Source organism: Diceros bicornis, chromosome 8 (genome assembly GCF_020826845.1).
Source record: "Diceros bicornis minor isolate mBicDic1 chromosome 8, mDicBic1.mat.cur, whole genome shotgun sequence".
NCBI classification, from domain to species: domain Eukaryota; kingdom Metazoa; phylum Chordata; class Mammalia; order Perissodactyla; family Rhinocerotidae; genus Diceros; species Diceros bicornis.
In genome coordinates, this window is record NC_080747.1 from 35,069,221 (window position 1) to 35,092,780 (window position 23,560).

At 36.7% G+C, this 23,560-nt stretch overlaps 1 protein-coding gene across 3 annotated transcripts in view; it reads right to left on the reverse strand.

Annotated features, from left to right (window-relative positions):
* The window catches only part of ATP8A1 (ATPase phospholipid transporting 8A1), a 218,155-nt gene that overhangs the window by 149,466 nt on the left and 45,129 nt on the right, over nucleotides 1–23,560 (reverse strand). The window contains exons 6-9 of one of the 3 annotated variants that reach the window (XM_058546980.1): nucleotides 13,868–13,908; nucleotides 4,884–4,957; nucleotides 2,258–2,327; nucleotides 1,023–1,150 (exon numbers count right to left, since the gene is read on the reverse strand). In XM_058546980.1, the coding sequence (XP_058402963.1) occupies nucleotides 1,023–1,150; nucleotides 2,258–2,327; nucleotides 4,884–4,957; nucleotides 13,868–13,908 (313 nt within the window). Of the gene's footprint in view, nucleotides 1–1,022; nucleotides 1,151–2,257; nucleotides 2,328–4,883; nucleotides 4,958–8,130; nucleotides 8,205–13,867; nucleotides 13,909–23,560 lie in introns of all 3 variants that reach the window. The other 2 variants (XM_058546979.1, XM_058546981.1) reach the window with 2 other exon arrangements.

Sequence of the window (23,560 nt, forward strand, 5' to 3'; positions counted from 1 at the left end):
CCACTCCAACCACACTGGTGTTCCTGACGTTCCATAATTACTCCAGGCACTTGCCCACTTTAAGACGATGTCATGATACAACTAATAATTTGCATTGACTATTCCTTCTGTCTACAATCCTCTCCCTCCAGATATTCAAATGGCTAACTTCCTCACCTCCTACTCACCTTTGCTCAAATGTTACTTTCTCAGTGAAGCTTACTGTGACCACCCTAACTAAAAGTGATTCCCTCCCAAGGACTCCAATTTCCCTTATCCTGGGCTATTTTTTCCAAAGCATTTATCATTTTCTAACATAGTATAGAATTTTCCTATCTATCATTTTATTGTTTGTTTGCCCTTCCTTTACTGTAAGAAGGTATGCTCACAAGGGCAGGCATATTTATTTGCTTTGTTCATTGCTGTCTCCTTAACATCTGTGACTGGCCTAGCTTGCTACATGCTTAATAAGTACTGGTTGAACGGATGGGGAAAAGGCAGGAAATAGGAGAGGGGAGGGAGGAGAGGGGAGAAGGGCAGGAAGCAAGTAACAGCAAAAGATGACTATAGTTGATAACACGGCCTAGAAAAGAGCGTATGCAATTACACAGAGAAGACGACAAGAAATTATCCCATACAACGAACCCTTTGAGGGTAGAGTCTGAACTCCCTGAGGCATCTAGAGATCACAGGAAAGGAACCAGGACCCTGGACAGTTAAGCCTGTAACATAAGTATCCTGGCCAAAGAATAAGCCACTAAACAATGTGCCAGCAGCCTGGCATATCCCTGAAAACATCCAACTGCCAGGTTGGCAGGAACCCTTGGGAAGTCTTCAGCTATACCATGTGTACAGGGTTAAGAGCTAGCATTTTCACAAAAGGATTTTGGGTAGAAGTAATATAGAAATGCCTAAAAAAAAAGGTCTGGAGTGATCAAGCTTAGAGCACAAGAAAATAATATGTACCCAGGCTTGGAAGCCACTCGGCAGTACACTGCGACACAGTGGCTTCTGGGTTTTTTATGAAGACCGATTTTACCTACCCATGTCCGTCAAGTATTATGTTGCCAACAAAATCGTAGAGATGTCTATTTGGACTTTCACACTCGATTCTGCCAGAAATTCTCATCAAACTGTCAATGTCTTTTATATCTGCTGTTGCTGGTAAGCCCTGTTTAGAAATTTTTAAATAAGCAAAAAAGGTATTAAATAAGTTGCGTGTGGGAGGGAAGGGGAAATCTGAATTCATCCAGGCCTGAAGATCTAAGAGATCCAGCTATTCTATAAGCAATTCTCCTCCCTTATACAATACTCTCTTTGTCAAATCATAATTAAGGATACCTTCTTCTACGCTGGAACACAGGTTTTTAGCCCAAGAATAGGGCAGCCTTTGTGAAAGTTCTAAAATATATTAAAAAGACTATAAACTAGTCTGCAAAGATATTTGAAATAAGTCCTCAAAGAACTGTTTGCTTCCAAAATAAAATTAATATTTAGCATTATACAGTCTAAAACTGTCTGCCAAATCTCAAAAAGGGAAGGCAAAATGAATAGAATCTACGCCCAAAGAGAGTAGTTATGTTTCTGCTCTTTCAGGGCGCTGAGAAGGGAAACTCCAAAATAGTTCCTCTCTCTGGCCAACCAGAACTGGCTGGAAGTGCCCAGCCCCCACTTACTATGGCTCCCTGAGTTTGGGTGCTGTGATGACCGACTTGCACCACGTCCCGGCCTTCCCGAATGCTATTTTCACTATTCACTTAGGACCCAAGAGAATACAATTTTTAAAGTCCCTTTTAAAACTTTCAAAATAAAAACTTTACAGTTGCTTTCTGTTAGGGATGGTATGAGAAGTAAATATAGAAATCTAAACTATTCCCTGAGATTAATGAGACTTTTACAACAGCAATGGAAAAGTACGTCTTTTCAATATGGCAAATTCAATGGGCCAGGTGAATAAGGAAAATAAATAAGCTAACATATTTCAAAATACATAGAACTACTATTATTATTATCATGATCAGAGTGTTGGCTATTACACAAAATATTAAAAATACTCCAAATAGTATCTATGTGATGGACAGTATTTAATTAGGCAAGCAAATCTGAGTCTTCCATAATACTTAATACCAGTTTATAAAGCCTCTTCACGGTGGCTCAGTGAGAAAATACTTGCAATTGGACAGAAATGCTTCAACTCAAGACAATAACACTAAGAAATAAAGCTCTTAATTCCAGGCAATAAAACAGCAATAATTATAGAACCTGTATTAGATCTTACCTGTCTAATTTTCAGGTTTGTTTCACCATCTAAGTTGGATGTTTCAATGTAGCACACGGCCTGGGGCTCACTGTTGTTTAAAATTGAAAAGCACAAAGATTTAGTGAGGGAAGGAAAGCATAATAATAACTTAAACGCTCAGACTCGCTGAAGCCTTTCATTCTAAACAAAGCTTTAATTATCTAGTTTCTTGATGATTTTCATTCTAACAGCAAGATGCTGTGAGGCAGAACCCATGCAGACAGCTCATGGATCAGCTTTTCAGCCAGAAGGACCCAGAAGCAATTTCCTGACAACAATTAGTACTGATCTTCCACACAATGTAAATGATTAGATTTGTCATATTATATTTGAATTGTTCATCTGTATAGATACAACACAGACTGTCTCTGAAATGTAAAGCAGTTCTGTGTCCAAATTTATCTTTAGCTCAAAATATCAGTGAGATTTCATGCTCATAGCCCACATGTAAGTTGGGTAAGGAAAGTGGCTGATTAGAAAATTCCAGACTGCTGCTTCTACAGACTTGCATTTACTACCCTTTTAGAAAAGATGAATAGGATCATATGAACTATAATATTTAAATTTTAGGCTACTTGAGAAAACTGTATGAACAGATTTTACAGTGAAAGTGGATTTACCCTTCTCCCCCTATTTTTTCTGCTCCTGTTCTCCTACTTCTTCAAGTTGCTCCAGAAAGTCTCGTGGCAGCAAAAGTTAAAACTAAAATCAGCCAATTTGGCCGTATTTCTCCCTGACCTGAACCTAGAGGATCCACTTTACGGGCCCCCATCCGAGAGCTTTATCAAAGTCTAGTGTGCCGTGGCTGGTGTAAGGGGTCCACGTTCTCCAGTTTTGTTACAGGGACCACACTCAGGGCCGTCTTAAATGCTGCCCCTTCACACTCTGACTTTACTTGCCCAGCAATTACAGACAGGTGAGCTTTCAGCCCAACTGTATAATCTGATCCTCAACTATAGTGAAAAGCATTCTGAAATTAAATCAATCTTATTAGCGCCTGGTTCTATAATAAGCCTAATTAACCAACATCATGTAAGAAACTATGAAAGTAATCTCTGATAAGCATGTGTACTCCAAGTTAGAAAGAAAGAAATTTCTAAGTCACGAACACCTGGAATTTTCTAATCAACTTCCAATTTCTACATGTGTAAAGCAGACTATTCCAAGTTTCGGAAATGGGCTTGTAGCTTTTGTGGCCTGAAGATCTGTGAAAATTACTGAAACACATGTATCAAATATTTTACAGAAACATTATAAAATAACTTTGCAAGTTCTTCAATTTACTCTATGGACTTTTTTTTTTCTCCATAAGGGCTGATACTTTTTCCACTGGAGAAGTTTTCAATATTTATATTTTCACTCTATCAATTATTCAAAGTTTTATTTTTTATTACTGTCACAATAGTAATTTGGCTCTGGCAACTGCTCCCAATTGGAATTTACTTATGTATACATTTGAAATATAAATGGTTTATGAAATTGCAAAACACATCTTCTGACAATATAGAAGCATGATGACAAACAAATGCTAAATGAACTATGCTGGTTCCATATTTTGGCAGTAAAATGCATTAAAATTTTACAGATAAATATATCCAAGGCCATTTTCATATTAAAATAAGAATAATCTTCTAATTCTATCTTTTTTGTTTTTAATAAAACAATGTTTTTAGGACTTTAAATGGCTAGGAAGTTAGAGAGTTAAATGGTTCATGTCTATTTGAAGCGAGCATATACAATATGCATCCAAATTCAGCACATTCTTAATCCCGTAAGACAGCTGTTACTGAAGCGGTTCTAAACAGCGCTATGAAAAGACAGCAAGAAGTCTCAGAAAAGGAATCATGCTAGATAACACATATTTCAGCAAATTATGATGACATCCAAAACACAAACTACAGTCAGAGAGGCAAAGCAGGTTTTATGATTAGTAAGTGGAAAAATGAAACAAGATACATATCACGATACAGACACTAGTAGACAGCTGAAATTGATCACAGTAACATGCACTTTGTCACTAGTTACAAGTGGGATAAAAATTGATCCCAAAGCATGCGGTACAAAATGTACAACATCCAGCTTTGTGCAGGGGGTCCTCTGTAAACCCTATACGAGCCCGAATTATAGTCATAATTGCTGAAGGGATTCTATAGAACTTACAGAAAATTTCAAATATAAGAATAAGACAAATGTTAAAATCTTAAAAATTTCTCAATTACTTTTTTTCACGTAAAGGTTAACATTGTTCAAAACAATGTCCTGGAGAAGTAATAAATTAAGCCTTAGTATTTAGGCATGTTGTTAAATATGAATATATATTAATGATGCACAGGAAATTAAAATCTACCTTTACTGGCATGCCTCATGGACTCCTACTGATAACAATAGGAGCTGAATCTGCCCACTTGAGGGACGAACATAATTCAACACTGTATTTATAAAAGGTCTTTAAAACATCTGTGAAATGCCCTTCACCAAGAAGTATAAAAAGTTTTGTGTTTTAAAGGAAGAGACACAGAACTTAACCATCTTTGGGTGCAAACTGTTCTCTGGTGTAGGGTGAGGATCCACATACACATATCCTGTACCACTCAGTGGTTCTAACCTTGAGGACAGGCTGATGAGATCTGCTGGGAGATGTTCCCCATTGGTCACTTTCACTATTTCCCCTACTGTCACCTACAGGTCCCAGTTTAAAATAATTAAAATGGAAAAAAAATGAATAACAGAGAAAAAAACAAACAAATGGACAAAAGAGACAGAAAGTTTGAAATTATTATAGAAAATAATACATGTTAATAAAAATGTCTAATGCCAATTTTTTCAAAACTTATTTGATCAGGTCTAAAGGCACAAGAAAACTGAATATTTAAGGATGACATATTGGCTTTTAAGCCCAATCATCAATTTTTAATGCGGAAACTTTTAATTTTTTAAAGTTTACTCAGAAGCATATCTTATCAAATTAAATAAAAACATTTTGATATAGAGAGCTATGTTATCTTATAGATTTCCCTTTCTGATGCCATCTACTGTATGTCCACTCCTACCTACCCAAGAAGAAAAGAAATAATGGTGGAAACTACTTTTTAGGCTTTTGAGAAACAAAGTATACTATACTATTTCTCCCCCTACACATAACCTAAAAAAATAAGGATATTAAAAATTTTCTGATTCCAAAATTTTTTCAAAGTTAAGTCCCTAAATATCTTATTAACTTTAATGCAAAGCTGCAAAGACATGGATCTTAGGAAGTTAGAAGGCATAATTGCAGCCTTTTGAGTTATTTAAAATTAATCAAGTCTAGGTAATGCATTGTTTTGGGAGGGTAAGCCTTTGAATCCAGGAGAAAATTTTCAGAGAGGGCATGAAATAGACACGCCAAGAACCTGTTTGGATTTGATTTAATAACGAGTTATTTTACTCTATTTTATACTTTCTAAACCCATATATGTATTTGTTTCTTATAGGTTAAAATTTCAGTTTCTTCATTTCAAAATGAAAATCAATGAGACAGTAACTTTCAACCATGTTCATGCTTTAATTTCAAACTGCCTCAAAGAAGATGCACTATTAGTAATTAATAATTGAAAAATATTTGGAAATTACATTACTATAAGTTGTTTACACTCACTGCTAAATGGTGCTCATCTGCAGGTGATAATCACCATGTCCTTATTTTGACAATGGACAGTGTGGCATAATGAAGATATTAGATTAGGAGTTAAGTATTCCAACCTTGACCCAGTCATCAGCTCAAGTTAAATAGCTAAAACTAAGACAAAGTCAAAATTCCTCTTTCTGTTAAATGATGACAAAAACTTCTATGTACTTCTTAAGGCTAATGTAGGTTCAAAAGTGTCAAGTAAATCAAAAACTTTCTGAGAAAAAAACAAAACAACTGAAAGGTGGTATTTTGCCACTTGGATAGAAATATCTAACAATGGAAGCTTTACACTTTATTTGGAATCCTACTAAATAACAAAAAACAGTGAATCAGATAATCTTTTTAAAAATAATAATCTTTGGAGGAAGTTAATCACTATGGATGTTATATTAAGATATAAAAACTATTTTGATCTACCAATATTGATAGCCACCAGTGAATGTTTTTAATGCTGAGATAATAAATCCTGTAAAAATGCTCTGACGTTGAAGAAATACAAGCACAGAGCTTACTGAGAGTTTTCAAGATTGGAGACAGGTGAAAAATATTTTGAAAACTTTCAACTTAGAATTTAAAGTCAGAGTAGTACAGTCAATTATCTTCATATTTTTGAGCATACAAAAACCATTGTAATTCATGGTTCAGCATATATGGTGCTCTCTATATCTCTACAGTAAATTTGACCAGGAAAACATCAGTACTCTCTTAAATTGCTGGAATGTTTTACTATCATTTTGAACTTTGTTATACGACATTCAGATGATCAATCATCCATTACATTTATCAAACTTTTACTTAGTACCACCAAATGCACATCGTTTTGTTGGTTAGGTACTCTTAAAACTTAAATGAAAGCTTATTTAAACAAAAAAGAGAATCAGGGAATGCTAGAGTTTAATCATTGAATGCATTTTCCTCACTTTGAAAGATGTGAAACCAAGGCCTGAGAGATTAAGTGTTTTGTTCAAAATCACCAAGCCAGGAATAAGAACTCTGGTTTTCTGCTTCCTAAGTAGAGCTCCATCTAGCACCAGATGCTACCCAGTACCGGAGACAATGACAGTAAGCCCGCTGTTAAACTCATTCTTACACGGCCATGTGTGGATCATTACCTTTACTCGTTTTAGAAACTTAGCCTGATAAAGCTATAAGCAAAGGAAACGAATAATGGAAAGCCTGGTTTAAAAACCTATTAATTTTAATTTTTCTGAAAACAAAACCTATAGGTAAGTGGCACAAAAAGCTCTCAACTATAAAATATGGAACTACACCTATAGTTAATTCACTACCTGTAGATTTACTTCTATAAATATCTGGATAACTTTTATTTGCTCAATTAAGTTTCACTAACTTGTCATAAATCCAATCACTTTAAATAATGACCTGATTAAACAGATTTTGAAAAAAGGACAGTGTCCATATTTATATGTGGATTTTACAAGTAAAACTGTCCAAGGAAATGATGATAAACAACCTCTAAAATATTAAAAACATTTTTTCTTAATTTATATTAGGACTAGTTTTATAGTTTTTAAACCTAAAACCATTTGAAAGTGACATTCTTTAAAGGGTAACAGTGCCATATGTTCTGAATACTAATTCATGACTATCTTAAATATGAGTAAAACAAAAACTATCTAAATTCAGTGCTGGAAAGAACTTAAAAGAAAGAGCAAAGTAATTTTTTGTTGAAAGAGTATGGCATTTCAAAAGATATCATGACAAAAAAGAAATCATTCATTCATTTTCTTGTACCAATGCACCCATAAAGATCAAGAAACTTTGGAGGGATATACAAATACATCATAAAGGAATTTATCATGAACAAGGATTGCAAGATAAAATCAACAGAACCCAATCCATGTATTATATAAAATAAATGACAGGAAATCTTACAAGAGTTAGTGGTCCACACAAAAGGATCTGGACATATCCAAAGGCAGAGCAGACTCTTAATTGTAATTATAACTTTTTAATTATAAAGTATAGTACCTATCACTTATTCTATATGACAAACATGAGAGAGTCCTTTAAGTCCAATCAATCATTTTAATGCATAATTCAAAATCATTAGAGAGGTTTAAAATTCTTCGTTTATTCTTTATTTCCTTGGAGAAATCATAAGGTCAATGCAGGGTAGAGAAACCATCCTCTACACTGTTTGAGCATCAGCAGGTATCTCTACCTTGATGAGAGAAGTACAGTGTCAGCAGGTATATACTCTTTGCCTTTTATTATAACTATATCTCCAACATTTACCTGAAAGAAAACTGGGAATCGGTTAATTATCTGCATTGAAAGATAGTTACAAATATACAACCCATTGTATTTAAGCACAGAATACAGTAAAAATGGTTATTGGCAAACAAGAACCACTTATCTTCACAAAATGGCATAAAATTATCTAGGGGTGAGGCCAAGAATGGGGCAATCCTTTAAAAAATGAATGTTGTATCTTTGTTTCATCAGCTGTATAACTTAATAAATCTATTCACTCTATTCATTTAATTGACATCTCAACTTCTCATATTCTCTCCTTATGACATAAAAATAAAAAGGAGGAATTTACCAAATGAAATTTACCCAGTTTAAGGAAATCTCAATACAACTGGAAAAACTATCATATATATGATCATTACTCCTCATGATGACCTTATGAAACATGTGTTAGAATTTATAATTTAGAGAGGAAGAAAATGAGTCTTAGATTGTAAGTTATTTGCCCAAGATCACAGTGAGAGGAAGAGCTTAGACTCAAACCCACATCTAACTGTCTGCAAAGCATGATTTTGCATAAGTAAATATAGCGAAACTATCACTGTATTTTAAATTAAAAAAAAACAGCTTAATCTCTTTCTCATTTCACTACCTGTTAGCATTTTTTGTGAGCCTGGCCTGAAAACGAATTAAAGATATACTGTGGTCAGAAACTGTTAGAAGTAATTTGACAGGTTTGTCACAGAGCTTTTGGCAAACATTTCAACTCCAACTAAGTAACAACTTGGCTTGTTGACCAAATTACACTGATAGCGACTCCCACTATATCGTGAAAGTTGCCCTCTCTCTTAGTAGCCAAATGAATCTAAAAATAAGTTTCAATACTTAATCGAGAGAAGAAAAGCTTTTAATCGAGAGAAGAAAAGCTTTTTTTTGTTAAAGCCTTTTTGCTCTTTCCCCTCCCTACTCTTCCTTAAACCCTAAAATAATACTTTACTGGGGGGAGGAAGAGAATGGTGTCTTCAGTGGGAATCACAATAAGAAATGATTGCAGAGACAGCCCACAGTGGTCTACTTTATATACCAGGGGAGGAGCAGGTTAGGGAAGATTGCAGGGGGCCTTCTCATCTATGGTATGTGTGCTGGTTATCCAGGTAGGGGAGCTCTGGATGCCTTGATTCAAAAGAGATTTATTTCAGCTGAAATCTGGATTACCCGAAAACTGACAAATTGCCAGGGACCTTGGAATCAAACACCCTCTTCCCCACAAAGGGCAAACTGGGAAAATAAAAAACAGCAAGTATAGGTGTAAACTGGCCCTTAAAGTAATGTGTTGTGACAGTACTCTGAGAACACCCACTGAAAGCAAGGTAAAGAAATACAAGTTCTTTGTAGCCATGGCACTTGGAGAGAATGCTACCTAAGTCTACCACTGAATTGTACTTTAATCACCTCTTGTGTGCTAATGTTTGCCTCTCCAATTAGACTATATGCTTCATAAAATCAGGATCATATCTGTCTACATTACAGTGTTAGAGTCAAACAGACTTAGGAAAATTCCTAATTGACTGCACTGCTTTCCAACATCTTTATTCATTGTAAGACAAAAGAAAGGCTTGTGTTTATTACACTGAAGACTAAAAGAAAACATTAGCACCTTATATGGTATAATGTAGTTACCTCAGTGGCCTGGAAAAACCAAGGGCTCACTGAATGCTAAAATAGCTCTCCTCAGGGAACTTACTTCTCCTTATGAGGCCTATGTTTTACATGACTTTCTCAAACACATCCAAGCCCCTCTCTTTCTTGTTGAGTTCTGAGCTCCTAATGTGGCATTCCCCAGTAATTATAATTGAGGATTATGTAAAAGGGTAAGCTTATCAAACTGATTTAAAACCTGTTTTTGTCCAATTGTAGGCCCCAGCATATTTATATTCTTACTAAGGAATTTTTGGAGATATAAATTCTTAGTCCAAAGAAATACATTTCATGCATTAAAGCAGCTTTATAAAGTGACTTTTATACATGCACACAGCCCATCACTCCATGTTATCTACGAAGCCAGAAGAAGGTGTTGATTCTAAGATTCGTCACCTAAGTTCTCCACCTGCAACTATCTCAAAAACCTCTGAAGAGACTCAGCTGCATCTCAATTTGAAGAACTGGTCTTCGTGGCAAGAGCAAAGACAACAGCTGTTTACATTTCAAGAGTGGAAATGGAGTGCCTTGAATAAGGCTTTGTAATTGCAATATTTTCTTTAAAAACCAGATACCTGCAACTTAACCTTGAGCAACAGTGAAGAGGCTTCAGGTAATAACTGGTGAGATGAACTGCTAATGTTTGAGAGCGGAAGTCTGCCCATCTGTGAATGACTAGATGTACGCTGTGTAAATTTGTAGGTCCTTTGAGAACCATTCAAAAGCAACCACAGCAGCCACACATTTAGAAAGGCAGAGAAAGAAAACACCCTGAACTAAAGCCCATTTGCACTACGGTTTATCATATTACCTTGGCATGTGGATCAGCCTCTTGGTTTCGGTTTATTGATTTTATTTTTAATTGCACAGAATATTACATAAGCTAAAGAAATAACTAGCCCCACAACCTGGCTAACCCAACAAGCAAGACTGCTTTCATGTCTGTCCACTTAGTCTTCAATAAACCATTTTACATAGCCGGCATCTTAGTGTCCACATCCTGTTCTTTTCACCTATAATTATATTTTATGACACAGGAACCCTCATATGTCTTGCTTGCTGCTGTGAGCTCACTGCTTGGCACATACACTCCATAAATACTTCTTGAATGAATGGTACAAAATTTTACTTGTCACAAAATATACCAGAGTGTAGAACGTCATTATTTATAAAACACTCTCTATTGTTGGATATCCACGTATTCTAACTTTTCACTATTATAAATAATGCTACAGTAAACATTTTTATACATATACAGGTTTTTCCCCACTTTATGATTATTTTCTCAGCATAAATTCCCCAAATCCCCTTTTTATGGTTCTCAGTATGAAGAACTGCTAACCCACAATAGTACATAAATAAAATACTGATAAAAATAAAAATTCTGAAGTATGAGTGAGTTTGTTTTTCTTTATTGACTGGATAGTAAATAAGACTTCAATATTGTTTATTATTATTATTTGCTACTTTTATTATTAGGTTGAATATTATACTGAGTCTGACTATTTATTTTTTATTGCTTACTGCTAACTTTTATTTCCTATTTATATAGGTGCAAATATTTTCCATCTTCTGCCTTACTTGTGGTAGTTTTTGTTGTGTTAGTTTTAAATTTTATACAATCAAATTCCAAGGATCTTGAGATCTTGCTCCTCTCCAAATATTTATTAAAGTCTTTATTCTCTCTGTATGTTTTTCAAAAACAATGTTTTAACATTTAACTCTTTTAGCCAGTTGGAATTTATTTTAACACAGGCTGTGACTTAGATACAAAGTGTATTATTTTTTGAAACTGCTAATCTGTAATCCCAATATGATTTATTAAATAATCCTTTTACTGATGATTTGCCTCCTTTATCAAATATGAAATGGGCTTTATTTCAGGGCATTCTCTTCTACTCTATTCACCAATGTCTGTCTTTTATTTTTGCAGTCGAGCCACACTATTTTAATAACTTTGCTTTCCATTTTACTTCAAGTTAATCCTTCCACACTGTTCTTTATTTTACCAAAACATTCTTTTATTTTATCAACTGTTTATTTTTGAAGTTAAGATGAATAATTTAGTCAACTCTTGAGGAAAAAATGATAATTTCTCTGGGATTATATTATGTCAATACTTTGGAACTATGGCTATTTTTAGTTTTTCTAGGAATAAGACATATTTGTACATTTAATACAAACTCTTTAATACCTAAAGTTTGATGTTTTCTTTACAAAGGTCATATAGATATCTTAACTTTATAATTATCTCAAATGCCACTGGGAATGAGATCTCTTTTTCACTGTATTTTTCTAACTTGATATTGCCAACAAAAGAATGCCGTTAATTTTTGAATATTTATCTTAACTCATCATTGAACCAACTTTATTAATTCTAATTAATTATCTAATTCTAATTATTAAGTAACATCAGCTCATTTTGGCTGGATGACTTTTGGCAACAGTTTAAATTCTATCCCTTTGTATCTCAAAGTGGGATGCCCAGGTAAACTGTGGCACCGATCTCCAAGACAACTGAAAACGCTATCATTATGGGGGCTGGTAATTTAATTTTTTTGTCTGTGAAAAATAGAAAAAGTAAGAGTTATAATAATCCAGGTGGATTAGTACAGTCTTGAAATAATGACTGTCTATTATGAAGATAAGACATTTTAACGGTTAATTTTAAAGTTATAGATGGTTATCTCCTGACTTTACAACTGCTTCTTTTCTGAACAAGCACTCTAGGTAAGAAGAAATTGATTGATCAGTTTGTTAGGATGTGCATTTATATTAACTACACTGACAACCCTAGTAAAGGAAATATGATAAAATTTAATTAATCCCACTTGCTCATATCCTACCTGTCTTCTCTCTAAAATGCTTACATCCACAAGTGCCAGAAAAGAGTATAAGAGAAACTTCTTTTGAAACAGTATTTTGAGCGTTTTTTTTTTATCTTGCTCCTCTGAAAAAGAGGTGACTATCACAGAAATAAGGAAAGCATAATCAACGTATTTTCCTTTGTTACTTTTATGTCCAAGACCAAAGAGAGAGAGAGTGGTGAATTTTCAAATATCTGGAAAAGGAGATGTCAATCTCTATTCTAGCCGCTGATTTAAAATCAACAAAAATGTATTGATTCAGAGGGAATCTTATTCCCTGCAGGGATACAAGGTGACTATGAACATCACAAGGCAGAATCAAGGGCACGGCCTTTAATGCACTGGGAAGCACTGGAGTGCAAATAAATGGACTATGGGCACACCTCTGTAGTCCTAGCAATCTCAGAAACAAAGTCCCCTGGGTGGAGCGGCCTCTCCTCCAAAAGTTTTTTTACCTAGTTACACAGGTTATTCACTTGGGCATGACTAGAGGTTAAATGTTCTTCCAGAACTAAGGGAGAATGAATAATAATTGCTTACCTTTTGAAACTGAGGTCTGAAAAGTATATGAACCCTTGGATAACACGTGTTAAATTATGACTCAACTCGCTAATTGCCATGTTAGAAGTCCTGTGAGCAACTTAACCTCTTGATGTTACAGAACTGATTTCCAGCTCATTAGAAGATAATAGTTAGTCAGACTTTTTTTCTTAAGGAATTAGCAGTGTGTAAACATGATTAGTCACCATATATGAATTTGAAGTAAAATATACAAATGTGAAAAATCAGAACTCTAATTTTTGTTTTTTCTTGGACAGTAGATGATTAAAGCAAAAAATCACAACACAAAACAGTTCATGGTCAAATGAAATCTACGACAACAGTACTAAAAATATACTATGAAAGAAAAAGGAAAAGTTCTAATTATTACTTTACAAGATAACGGTCTTTCTAGCATATTGCAGAAATATTAAATGAAAGTTTAACTGAAGACTCCATGTATATTTACAATTTTAATTACTAAATTGCTTTCATATTAGTGGAATTCTTGATATCTGCTTGTATAATATACAAAAATTACATCTACTAGAGTATTTTATGCATTTCTTCACCTGGAACGAAGTAAAAATCAATGCATACCTTTTCCCAGTGAACAATTTCCCAAGCACCATTTCTCAACACTGGAAAGAGAAAAGGTGACATTTTAAAGAACATTTTTGCTACTTATCAAAAGCCTATTTCTGATGAAATGATGATCATTTTAAACGAACAGTTTAAATTCACTAGGAGCAATTTTTACAGGTTTAAAAAACTAATTATGACAGTAAAGATATGAAAAATTATACAAACAATTAGGAACAACCAATGCATATTTTAGGTCCCACAATAAAACACTGCTAACAGAGAGTAATCTCACTGGTGTTGCCAAGGGCTTTCTTTAGCACACAGAGGAATTATAGGGCTCACTGGAGGAGAAAGCCGTAAAAATGATGTGAAAAAGGGAGTGACAAGCTTAAAAAAACATTTCAGAAGCCATAACAACACCAATGTTTAAAAAAAAAAGATCACAAGCACAAAGGAATAGATTTCAAATTGGTTAGTAAAAATTTAACACATAAACCAACAGATAATCTGCACCTTTGGCTTTATAATAATGCAAAAGAGCAAAAGTTTCCATATTTAGTTTACTGAGAAGAAATGAAAGAGGCTACTATTAAATTGTGATAGAGGGGTTGATATTTGTTAGTGTTTCGTTACGGCTTCGCAACAGTAAAGTTACTCAGTACACCCTTTTTTCCTACTATGTGTCTGTGGCATAATACTGAAAATACCAATAGACACTAAGAGATAAAACAAAAAATGGGAAAGAAGAGTGTGAGGTAGACAGCACAGCACTGAGTACTTAAGAAAAGGAGTAAATCAAGGTCAATCCCAACAGTAAATTCATGAGGGCAAAGCTCATATTTGCTTTATTTAACACTATATTCCCTGGAAACAGCACAGTACCTGGCACAACGTGCTACTTGACAAATATTTGCAGGATGAATAATTTAAAGGTACAAAAACATTAGATCCAGTTTCTTTTGATATTAGAAGAGATGACGCCTGAACCCTCTGTATTAAGTAAATCACAATGATAATAATCCCCCAAACGTTAAATGGCAAATCTAACATTAACTACATACCAACAAGTCCTGAAACTGGTATTACAATATAAATTATTTTAATCTAAAAATAATCTTTTTGTGTTTTAAAATTCCCTGAACACAGGCTGTGTCTTATTCATTTCTTTATCTCTAGCACCATGTAGCATTCCTAACACATAAGACACTCAAATGCTTGTTAAACAAATGAATAAATGCAACAACGAATATCTTACAGTGTACTTAGGTGAATCAACATCATTAATCAAAAAAAAAAAACTAATTCCAAGAGCTGAAATTAAAGTATTTCCAGCACAATATCTATAACTGTATAAGTAAGTTAAAGTTCCAGTTTTACAGTACTCAACAGTTCAGAGTCAAGGACCTGAACCACACGCATCTAAAATTGCTATATCCTAAAGCACAAAACTCTAATGCCTGCAGAGTTTACTGATTCCAGGAGTAAACTTGCTCCTTGCTGCTGCTCCCAGAGTATGAGGAGTTCAGAGTATGAGACAGAGTAAAAAAGCCCTGGGTTTAGATGCCATCTCTGCCACTGCCCAGCAGTATCTCCCTCAAATTAGTTGTTACAAAGAATAAATAATAAATGAGAGCAGTCTGCCCTTTAATCACTTAATCCAGTGGCTACAATATAAGTACTCAACAAAGAGAGCTGGCAAAGTGCTGTTCAAATCAACCATGACCACGATTAACTGACACTGAATGATGGGACTGAAGTTTTTATTAATTTAAATTAGAAACAGTATTCAATAGTGTTCAATAGTATCTGAAGCTCTTTATTGACATTAATTTTCTTCTGATCCTATCTCATATTAGTAAACATTCCCCCAAATGCAATACTTAGGTTTAAAAAAAAAAACAGTGTCCAATATTTCTAAAATCAAGAGATTTGACATGAAAATGAAGACTTCGGGCTTATCTGGAAAGCTCAGAAGGTCAGTCAATTCTTGCATTGTGACATGTGCCTGGAACAGAGCAGTGGCCACCTCTTCCAGTGGAGCTCACCACTCCTGCACCAAATTCATGGTTTCCTGCTGCTTTGCACCCAGCCCGCTTCCCTTATTTGAGGCACCTGCCTGGCTCATGCTCATGCGATTTTCTTTTGTTAATCAAGGTACAACTTCCAATAAAATGTACAGATCTTAAGTGTTCTGTTCAGTGAGTTTTGAAAATTGTAAACACCTATGAATCCACCACTCAGAACAAGATATAGAACTCCAGAAAGATCCCTCATGCCCTTTTACAATCCACCCTTTCATCCCCGGAGGCAAAAATAAATTAGGCACCACAGATTAGTCTTGCATTCCATATACATTGAGTCATACAGCACGTATGTATTTTTGTATTGAGCTTTCAATCAACATATCTGAGATTCTATTTAAAAGATTTTTCTTTCCTCATTAAATTGACATGAACTACAGTGGATCAATTTCAGGACTCTGTATTTATTCCATTGATCAATTTGCATATCTTGCACAAATACACACCATCTTGAACATTGTAACTTTATGGTAAGTCTTGAAATAAGGTAGTGTAAATCCTCCCACTTTGTTCTTTTTTAATATTGTTTTGGCTATTCTAAGTTCTTTGCATTTCCATATAAATTTTAGAATCAAATTGTCAATTCTTAAAAAAATCCTCTTGGGATTTTGATTTGGGGCTCAAGTCTTTCAATTCATGGACAAGCTATATCTCTCCATTTACTTACGTCTTCATTAATTTCTCTCAGATATGTTTTTGTAGTTTACAGTGTATGGGTCTTTCATTAGATTATTTCTTGATATTTGACAACTTTTTTCTTATATTGTAAAGGGTATTTTTTACTCCATTTTCCAATTGTTCACTGGTAGTATACAGAAATGAATTCAACTTTCGTACAATAGACCCTGTCATCCTGTAATTTTGTTAAATCCACTTATTAGTTTGGGTAGGGTTTTTCCATTGTTTACAAAAACAATATTTTCTAAGAAACTTAATTTCTGTTTGTTAACAATGCTGTATTATGATTTGGGGCAATTTTACTAGGCTCATATGCCTCACTGTCTATCTATTTTTAAACTCCTCTGCTCTTACGCAAAAAAAAAATCTTTGAAAATTGGGAATAATTTTTACTACTAAAAATATCCTGTTAATTTTATATCCTAAGCATCTCAACTTCTGCCCAATTTTATCTCCCCCACCATCACCAACACCCCTACTTCAAGCGACCATCATCTCCCAACTGGAGGTCTGCATTAACCTCTCCACTAATTTCCTGCATTCTCTCTTGATCTCTTCCAAATTTAATTTCGAAAGTATAGCTGTAATGACTATATAGAATGATTTTACATATATGTACAATTATGGATTATTATGCATCAACCCATACATCCTTACACACACACACACATATATAAGATTAGATCATCCCTTGCTCAAAACTCTTCAACTGGCCCCCTTTGGTTCATAAAATAAGTCTAAATATCTGGAAGGTCTTTGATGAAGCAGCTCCTGCCTATTTTCCATCATGGCCTCTTACCACTACCCCTGCCCCCTCCCCACACCCTCTGTGGTGAAAGCAACATGCTCTTTCTTGCCTCAAGTCCTTCGCCCATGTTTTCACGGCTGGAATACTCTTTCCCTCCATCCTCACCTAGATAACTTCTACATATCTTCCAGATCTTAGCTTTAACACCACTTTCCCAGGGGACATTTTTTTAACGCCAACTCCTTTAACACTACTCTCAAGTCTAAAGGAGCTCCCTGCACTTTTCCTTCAGAGCACTTATGACAGTTTTACTATATATTTAGTTGAGAGAGGATTTATGTAAGGGCTCTCTCTTCCCCTAGACTGTAAGATCTGGGACAACAGGAACCTTCTCTATTCTGTTCACTGCTGTATTCCCAGTGTTATGAATGGGAAGCAACACAAAGGTGCTCAGTAAATACTTGCTGGATGGAAAGCTGGATCCACTGACGTTTGTATGTGTTTGGGACCACAGGAAGACATAGTAATAATGACATGCATTTATTAAAGATACAACCCTGCTTCCTAGTAGATCTCAAGTTAAAAACAACATACACCTGATGTTTAAAAAATAGCTATAGAGGAAAACACTGTGGCAGTTCCTCAACAAGTTAAGCACAGGGCTACCATATGACCCAGCAATCCCACACCTAAGTATATACCCAAGAGAACTGAACACATAACGTTCACACAAAAATGTGTACACAAATGTTCATTGTACCATTATTCATAATAGCCAAAAAGTGGAAACAAATCAAATGTCCATCAACTAATGAATAATGAATAAACAAAATGGGTATATCCATACAATGGAATATTATTCAGTCATAAAAAGGAATGAGATGCTGATACATGCTACAACATGGACGAATCTTGCAGATACACTAAAGGAAAGAAGCCAGACACAAAAGGCGATATATTATATGATCCCATTTATATAAACTGTCCAGATTAGACAAATTCATAGAGACAGAATGTAGATTAGTAGTTGTCAGGGGCTCATGGAAGAGGGAAATGGGGATTGACTGCTCACATGAATAGGGTTTCTTTTTGGAGTGATGAAAATATTCTGGAATCAGATAGTGGTGATGAGTGCATAACTTGGTGAATACACTAAAAATACTGAAATGTATACATGAAAATAATGATTTTTACAGTATGTGAATTATAACTCAATAAAAAACAGCCACATAAGAAGATGCCAATGAACTATTTAAACATTTGCTTAAAATAGACTTCTCAGTTTTATAAGTTACTAAAATTATTCCAGTGTGAGCAGTTGGAAATGGTTGTGTAACCATCAGATGCACTAACAGAAGTGTCCTCTGATGTCAGCTCAGGGCCACCCCTTCCAGGCCTGTAATCTTAACTAGCCCTCCTTGAAATGCTGCCACTTCGCAGATGTTTGTCAGTTCACATCTAAAAATAGCCCCGAACCACTCGACTGGGTTCCATTTAACAGGATGGAAGTGTCACAACAGGCTTCCCAAACTCAGCAGACCATGCCAGGGAATCTTTGCTCCACTAAGGAGGGTGGAAGCCTGTGGCACCTTCACGGAACCATGTAAGACAATCCTCCAAATCTGCTTCGCTTCTCTGTCTTCCGTACCCACTCATTTCCCCTCAACCTTGCTCCAACCACTTCTCTCTGCACATTTGAACCTATTTACCTCCTTCCCCTACCGACCTTTCTGCACTCCCCTCTCTGAATTAACCCGTCCTTCTCCTCTTTCCCAGCGGATCTCTGCCTCCACCCGAACAGGACACTCTCCTACTCTCTTCTTCCTCACTCTCCATCCAAACATCTTCTCTCAATTCATCGTTGAAGAGATACACTGGAAAGTGTGGCTTGCTGCAAAATTTTGCATATCTAACAAACTTTTAAATACGTATTCAATTGACAATGTTTTCTATCAAAACACAAAATCAATGTATGTCTGTAACAAGCCAAAAAGAGGTACATAAAGGAAGAGCTGGCATTCTTTCCTCATCTCATGCCACTTTCTCAAGGTAAGGAACACTGACTGATGCATCCTCAGAGACCTTTCTCGAGACAAACATGTATGCACGCACTTTTGTTTTCTTTCCTTTTAAAAATCTACTTCTCTGCAACTCGGTTTTCCATTTAACATATCACAGACGCTTTCAGGACAAAGCATAGAGATAAGCTGTTTTTAAAAAATAACCCATTGTACGGATGTATTCATTACAATGGGTCAGAGAACCGACTGAACTAACAAGACTGCACAGGACATATTCACAAAAATCTTTAATCAAAGTAGAAGATACGTTACAGCAGGAAAATGAAAGCTCAGGCAAGCACTAGGGGCCTGAGAAACTTCTAGGCACAGTTCCCCAAGGTCCCTTCTCATTCACTAGAACGTGGATTTTGAATCTCTGTGATATGTACGATAAATCTTAATTTTAGAGAAGTCTGGGAAAAAGTTTCCAGGGGGTCTTTTATACCCCCTAGGCAATTAGTCAAGCTAGACTGTATAACAGGTTAAACCAGGTAAGCCATCAATCTATACATATATCCCTAAACTAAGTAGAGAAGCTGGTCTTGGATGCCTCCAGGGGAGTTTCAAACCCTATACAGCACACGATAAATCACTAGACAGTCCATCTTGTCGTTCTCTTGGCCAAGGTTCAGCACCACACTTTCACGTGTCCCAGAGATAAGCATAGAGCAATTCCAGTCCAACTGTGAAACAACTCTGTTTTACACAACAGCTATATCATGATGCATTCTACTATCTTCCTCTTGATGGAAATTCTGATTTCCATTTTTTTCCTACCATCTTAAACAACACTGAAATACATTTACACGAGGACTGCATTCTACAGGAGAGAATCCCAAAAGGACCATTGCTGGCTCTAGGGTTTTTGTGTTTGTACTTTTATCAGATACAACCAGATTACTTCCATAAGAACCTACTGCAATCCACACTCTCACTAGCAATGTACGAAGTCCCACTGACGATAAACCTAGACAAGCACAAATTGTTCCCAACCATTTGAATTTTGTCAATCTGATGGGTAGTTGGTATTTATTCTGAAGGCTACAGTGGCCTGGATTAATCAAAATGTAAATTACCTTAAAGTCTGTACGCTGAGTTAGAATTTGAACTAAGGCAGAGTAACATTTCTTTGAACATACCACAGAACCCTGCTACTCAACAGGTGGTCCAGGCACCTGCAGCATCAGCATCATTTGAAGGCTTGTTAGAGTGAGGATATGTTTCTACTCCTTCCGCCTCCCACTTCTTTTGTTCTTGAAATACAAAACCGGAAACACAGAAATAAAGACTGGAAGTGCATAGCTTCTTCAAACTTGAGGCTAGACCCGTCTTAGGATACAGAGAACAATACGGGATTCTGGTGAAGTTAAAAATCAGCTCACGACATATAAAAGGTTCTATATAAACCAAGGCTTGAATACTGGCCAAGGACAAAGTCAATCATAAAACTCATTCTTGTCTTTACTTTGGAACTGGTTCCTAAACATCCAACTGTACAACAATTAAAATTAACCATATCACATGCAGTACGCTGGTGACTGAAATAGCAACCTAGTTATTTTTAATCACTGACCTCCTCTGACCCAGCTCCAACCAGGTTTAGAGGAAGCACAAAATGATGCTGGATCTTTTGCTAAGCTTTTAGCTTTCTTGGGCCAAAAGTATACCTACTTTACACCTCTGGAGTACAAGAGGTCAAGAAGGCGAGCTGTGGAGGAGACGATTAGCGATGCCTGGTCAAGAGGAGTGAGAGCAAGCTATCACAGGATTATGAGAAGGGCCTGTCTTAGGGTGCTTTAACTCATTGTTTTTTTTGTTTTTTTTTGGTGAGGAAGATCAGCCCTGAGCTAACATCCATGCCAATCCTCCTCTTTTTGCTGAGGAAGACCGGCCCTGAGCTAACATCTATTGCCAATCCTCCTCCATTGTTTTTTCCCTTTTTCTCCCCAAAGCCCTAGTAGATAGTTGTATGTCACAGTTGCACATCCTTCTAGTTGCTGTATGTGGGATGCCGCCTGAGCATGGCCGGACAAGAGGTGAGTCGGTGTGTGCCTGGGATCCGAACCCTGGCCGCCAGTGGTGGAGCATGTGCACTTAACCGCTAAGCCACGGGGCTGCCCCCCCACCACAGGGCTGCCCCCCCCCCCCCCCCCCCCGCTCATTCTTTTAAATGCAAAACTCCTCCACCTCTTTGCAGTTCCAGCCAAACACACCTGCTATGGTTTCCATATGGGCTAATTAGTCCGACAGTATGCATGAGAGAACTCCGACTTCAAACAAATGTAACCCGTTTTTATTTATCAAGATACTATTTAACAGCTTTGTTGTAATGGCTTGCTTTTTTGAAATGAAAACGTTCTGTTAGAGTCCCTTGAAAATTCCCTAATCAAAGGCTTAGAGAAATTGGCAGTCTCTCAGGACTCAATCAAACGTTGCGCAGGTAGAGGTGCTCCTCACTTAGTGTCTAACACGGGCTTCTCTGAGAGCAGCTGTCACCACCACAATTGAAAGGGTCAACCACTGGGGCTATTACCCAAAGCGTCAATGGGGTGCCGTTCCTGGGCAATCAAGCCACTTCTTGAAGTGGGTCACAAGAGGCAAGTTATCCAAAAGGACAATCAGCATCACCAATGTCACAGAGGACAGAGAAACCACAGAGAAGGTAGTATGCTCCGATTCCTATCTGGCAGTAAGCACAGAAGGAGAACGTCAGCACATGGAAAAGGATAAGAGTGCAACTGAGACTATGGTTTTGAACTGGGCAAAGCAGGAAAACCAACATACCCATATTAAAGCATCAATTCATTCACTACTTAGACCTTCACTTCCAAAGACAATTTAAAGGCAAAAACCTCTTGGCACCCACTGATGTTGCACAAAAGCCTCCTGCATGAACTTGCCTATAAAGGTCAAGTCAAACAACAATCTGCAACAAATACAAAACACAAAGGGAACTTCCCAAATTCCACTCCTGTCCATATTCTATATACAGATTTTCAATCAGCAGATACTAATTCTATCAACTCACTTATAAAACCTTTAACAACGGTCCTCACCAGCAGCATTAGCATCACTGAGAATCTCTTAAGAATGAAATCTGGGGCCCGATGCGAGGCCTACAGCGACTCTAGGGGTGTGAACCAGTGACTTATAAAACCAATACGGGTGAGATGATGTGATCAGAGCACAAGCATCGGCAATTCCCTTTTCTCAAAATGTTTTCCCACAATCCAGCTCACAGATTCATGAATCACTTGCTTTTTCCTTTACTTAATTGAGAGATTCCTTGAAAGAAAAATCTCCCTTCACTGCCTCACCAATCAATCACTCCACCACTCCTGTAATCAGGCTTCAGTTCTCACAGCTCCACAACCGCTCTCCAGTTTAGACCTGGAACTCCAGTTAGGAACTATGACTTCTTGGGCAGGCCCAGGGGCGTAGTGGTTAAGTTCACATGCTCTGCTTCGGCGGCCCGGGGTTCGCAGGTTCAGATCCTGGGCACGGACCTACCCACCGCTTATTCAAGCCATGCTGTGGCAGGTGCCCCACATACAAAGTAGAGGAAGATGGGCACAGATGTTAGTCCAGGGCCAATCTTCCTCAGCAAAGAGATGAGGATTGGCAACAGATGTTAGCTCAGGACTACTCTTCCTCACCAAAAACAAAACAAAACAAACAAAAAAACTGTGACTCCTTAAATGCTGACTGAGTGTTGCAGTCCTGGTCCTCTTTTAATTCAGCAGCATTTGGTGTTTGACAGGGTTTCCTCTCTTTTGCCAAGTCCAGGTGTATCTATCCACTGTGTATTTTCCTCTGCCTTCTCATCGTTACCGCCCTAGGCTCCTCCCTAATTAATCAAAAGTCAATCTCTCTGTGCCTCACCCCACCCCCTCCCCATGCAGCTGTCAAATCCTTCTTTCAAAATCACAACTGAGAACCTAGCCACCCGTGTCAGTAATTCTTTCCGAGTTCTTCACCCTGGTTTTCATAAGCCTCCAAAATACGACCCTCACTTGCCTTCCCATCCCTGCCCCCATTGCTCCCTGACAGGTGTCCTATGCTCTAGCCAAAACAGACTATTTGCTATGCCCAGAATATATCTCATGCTTCCCACTTCCTCCTGGATCACCCACTGCTACCA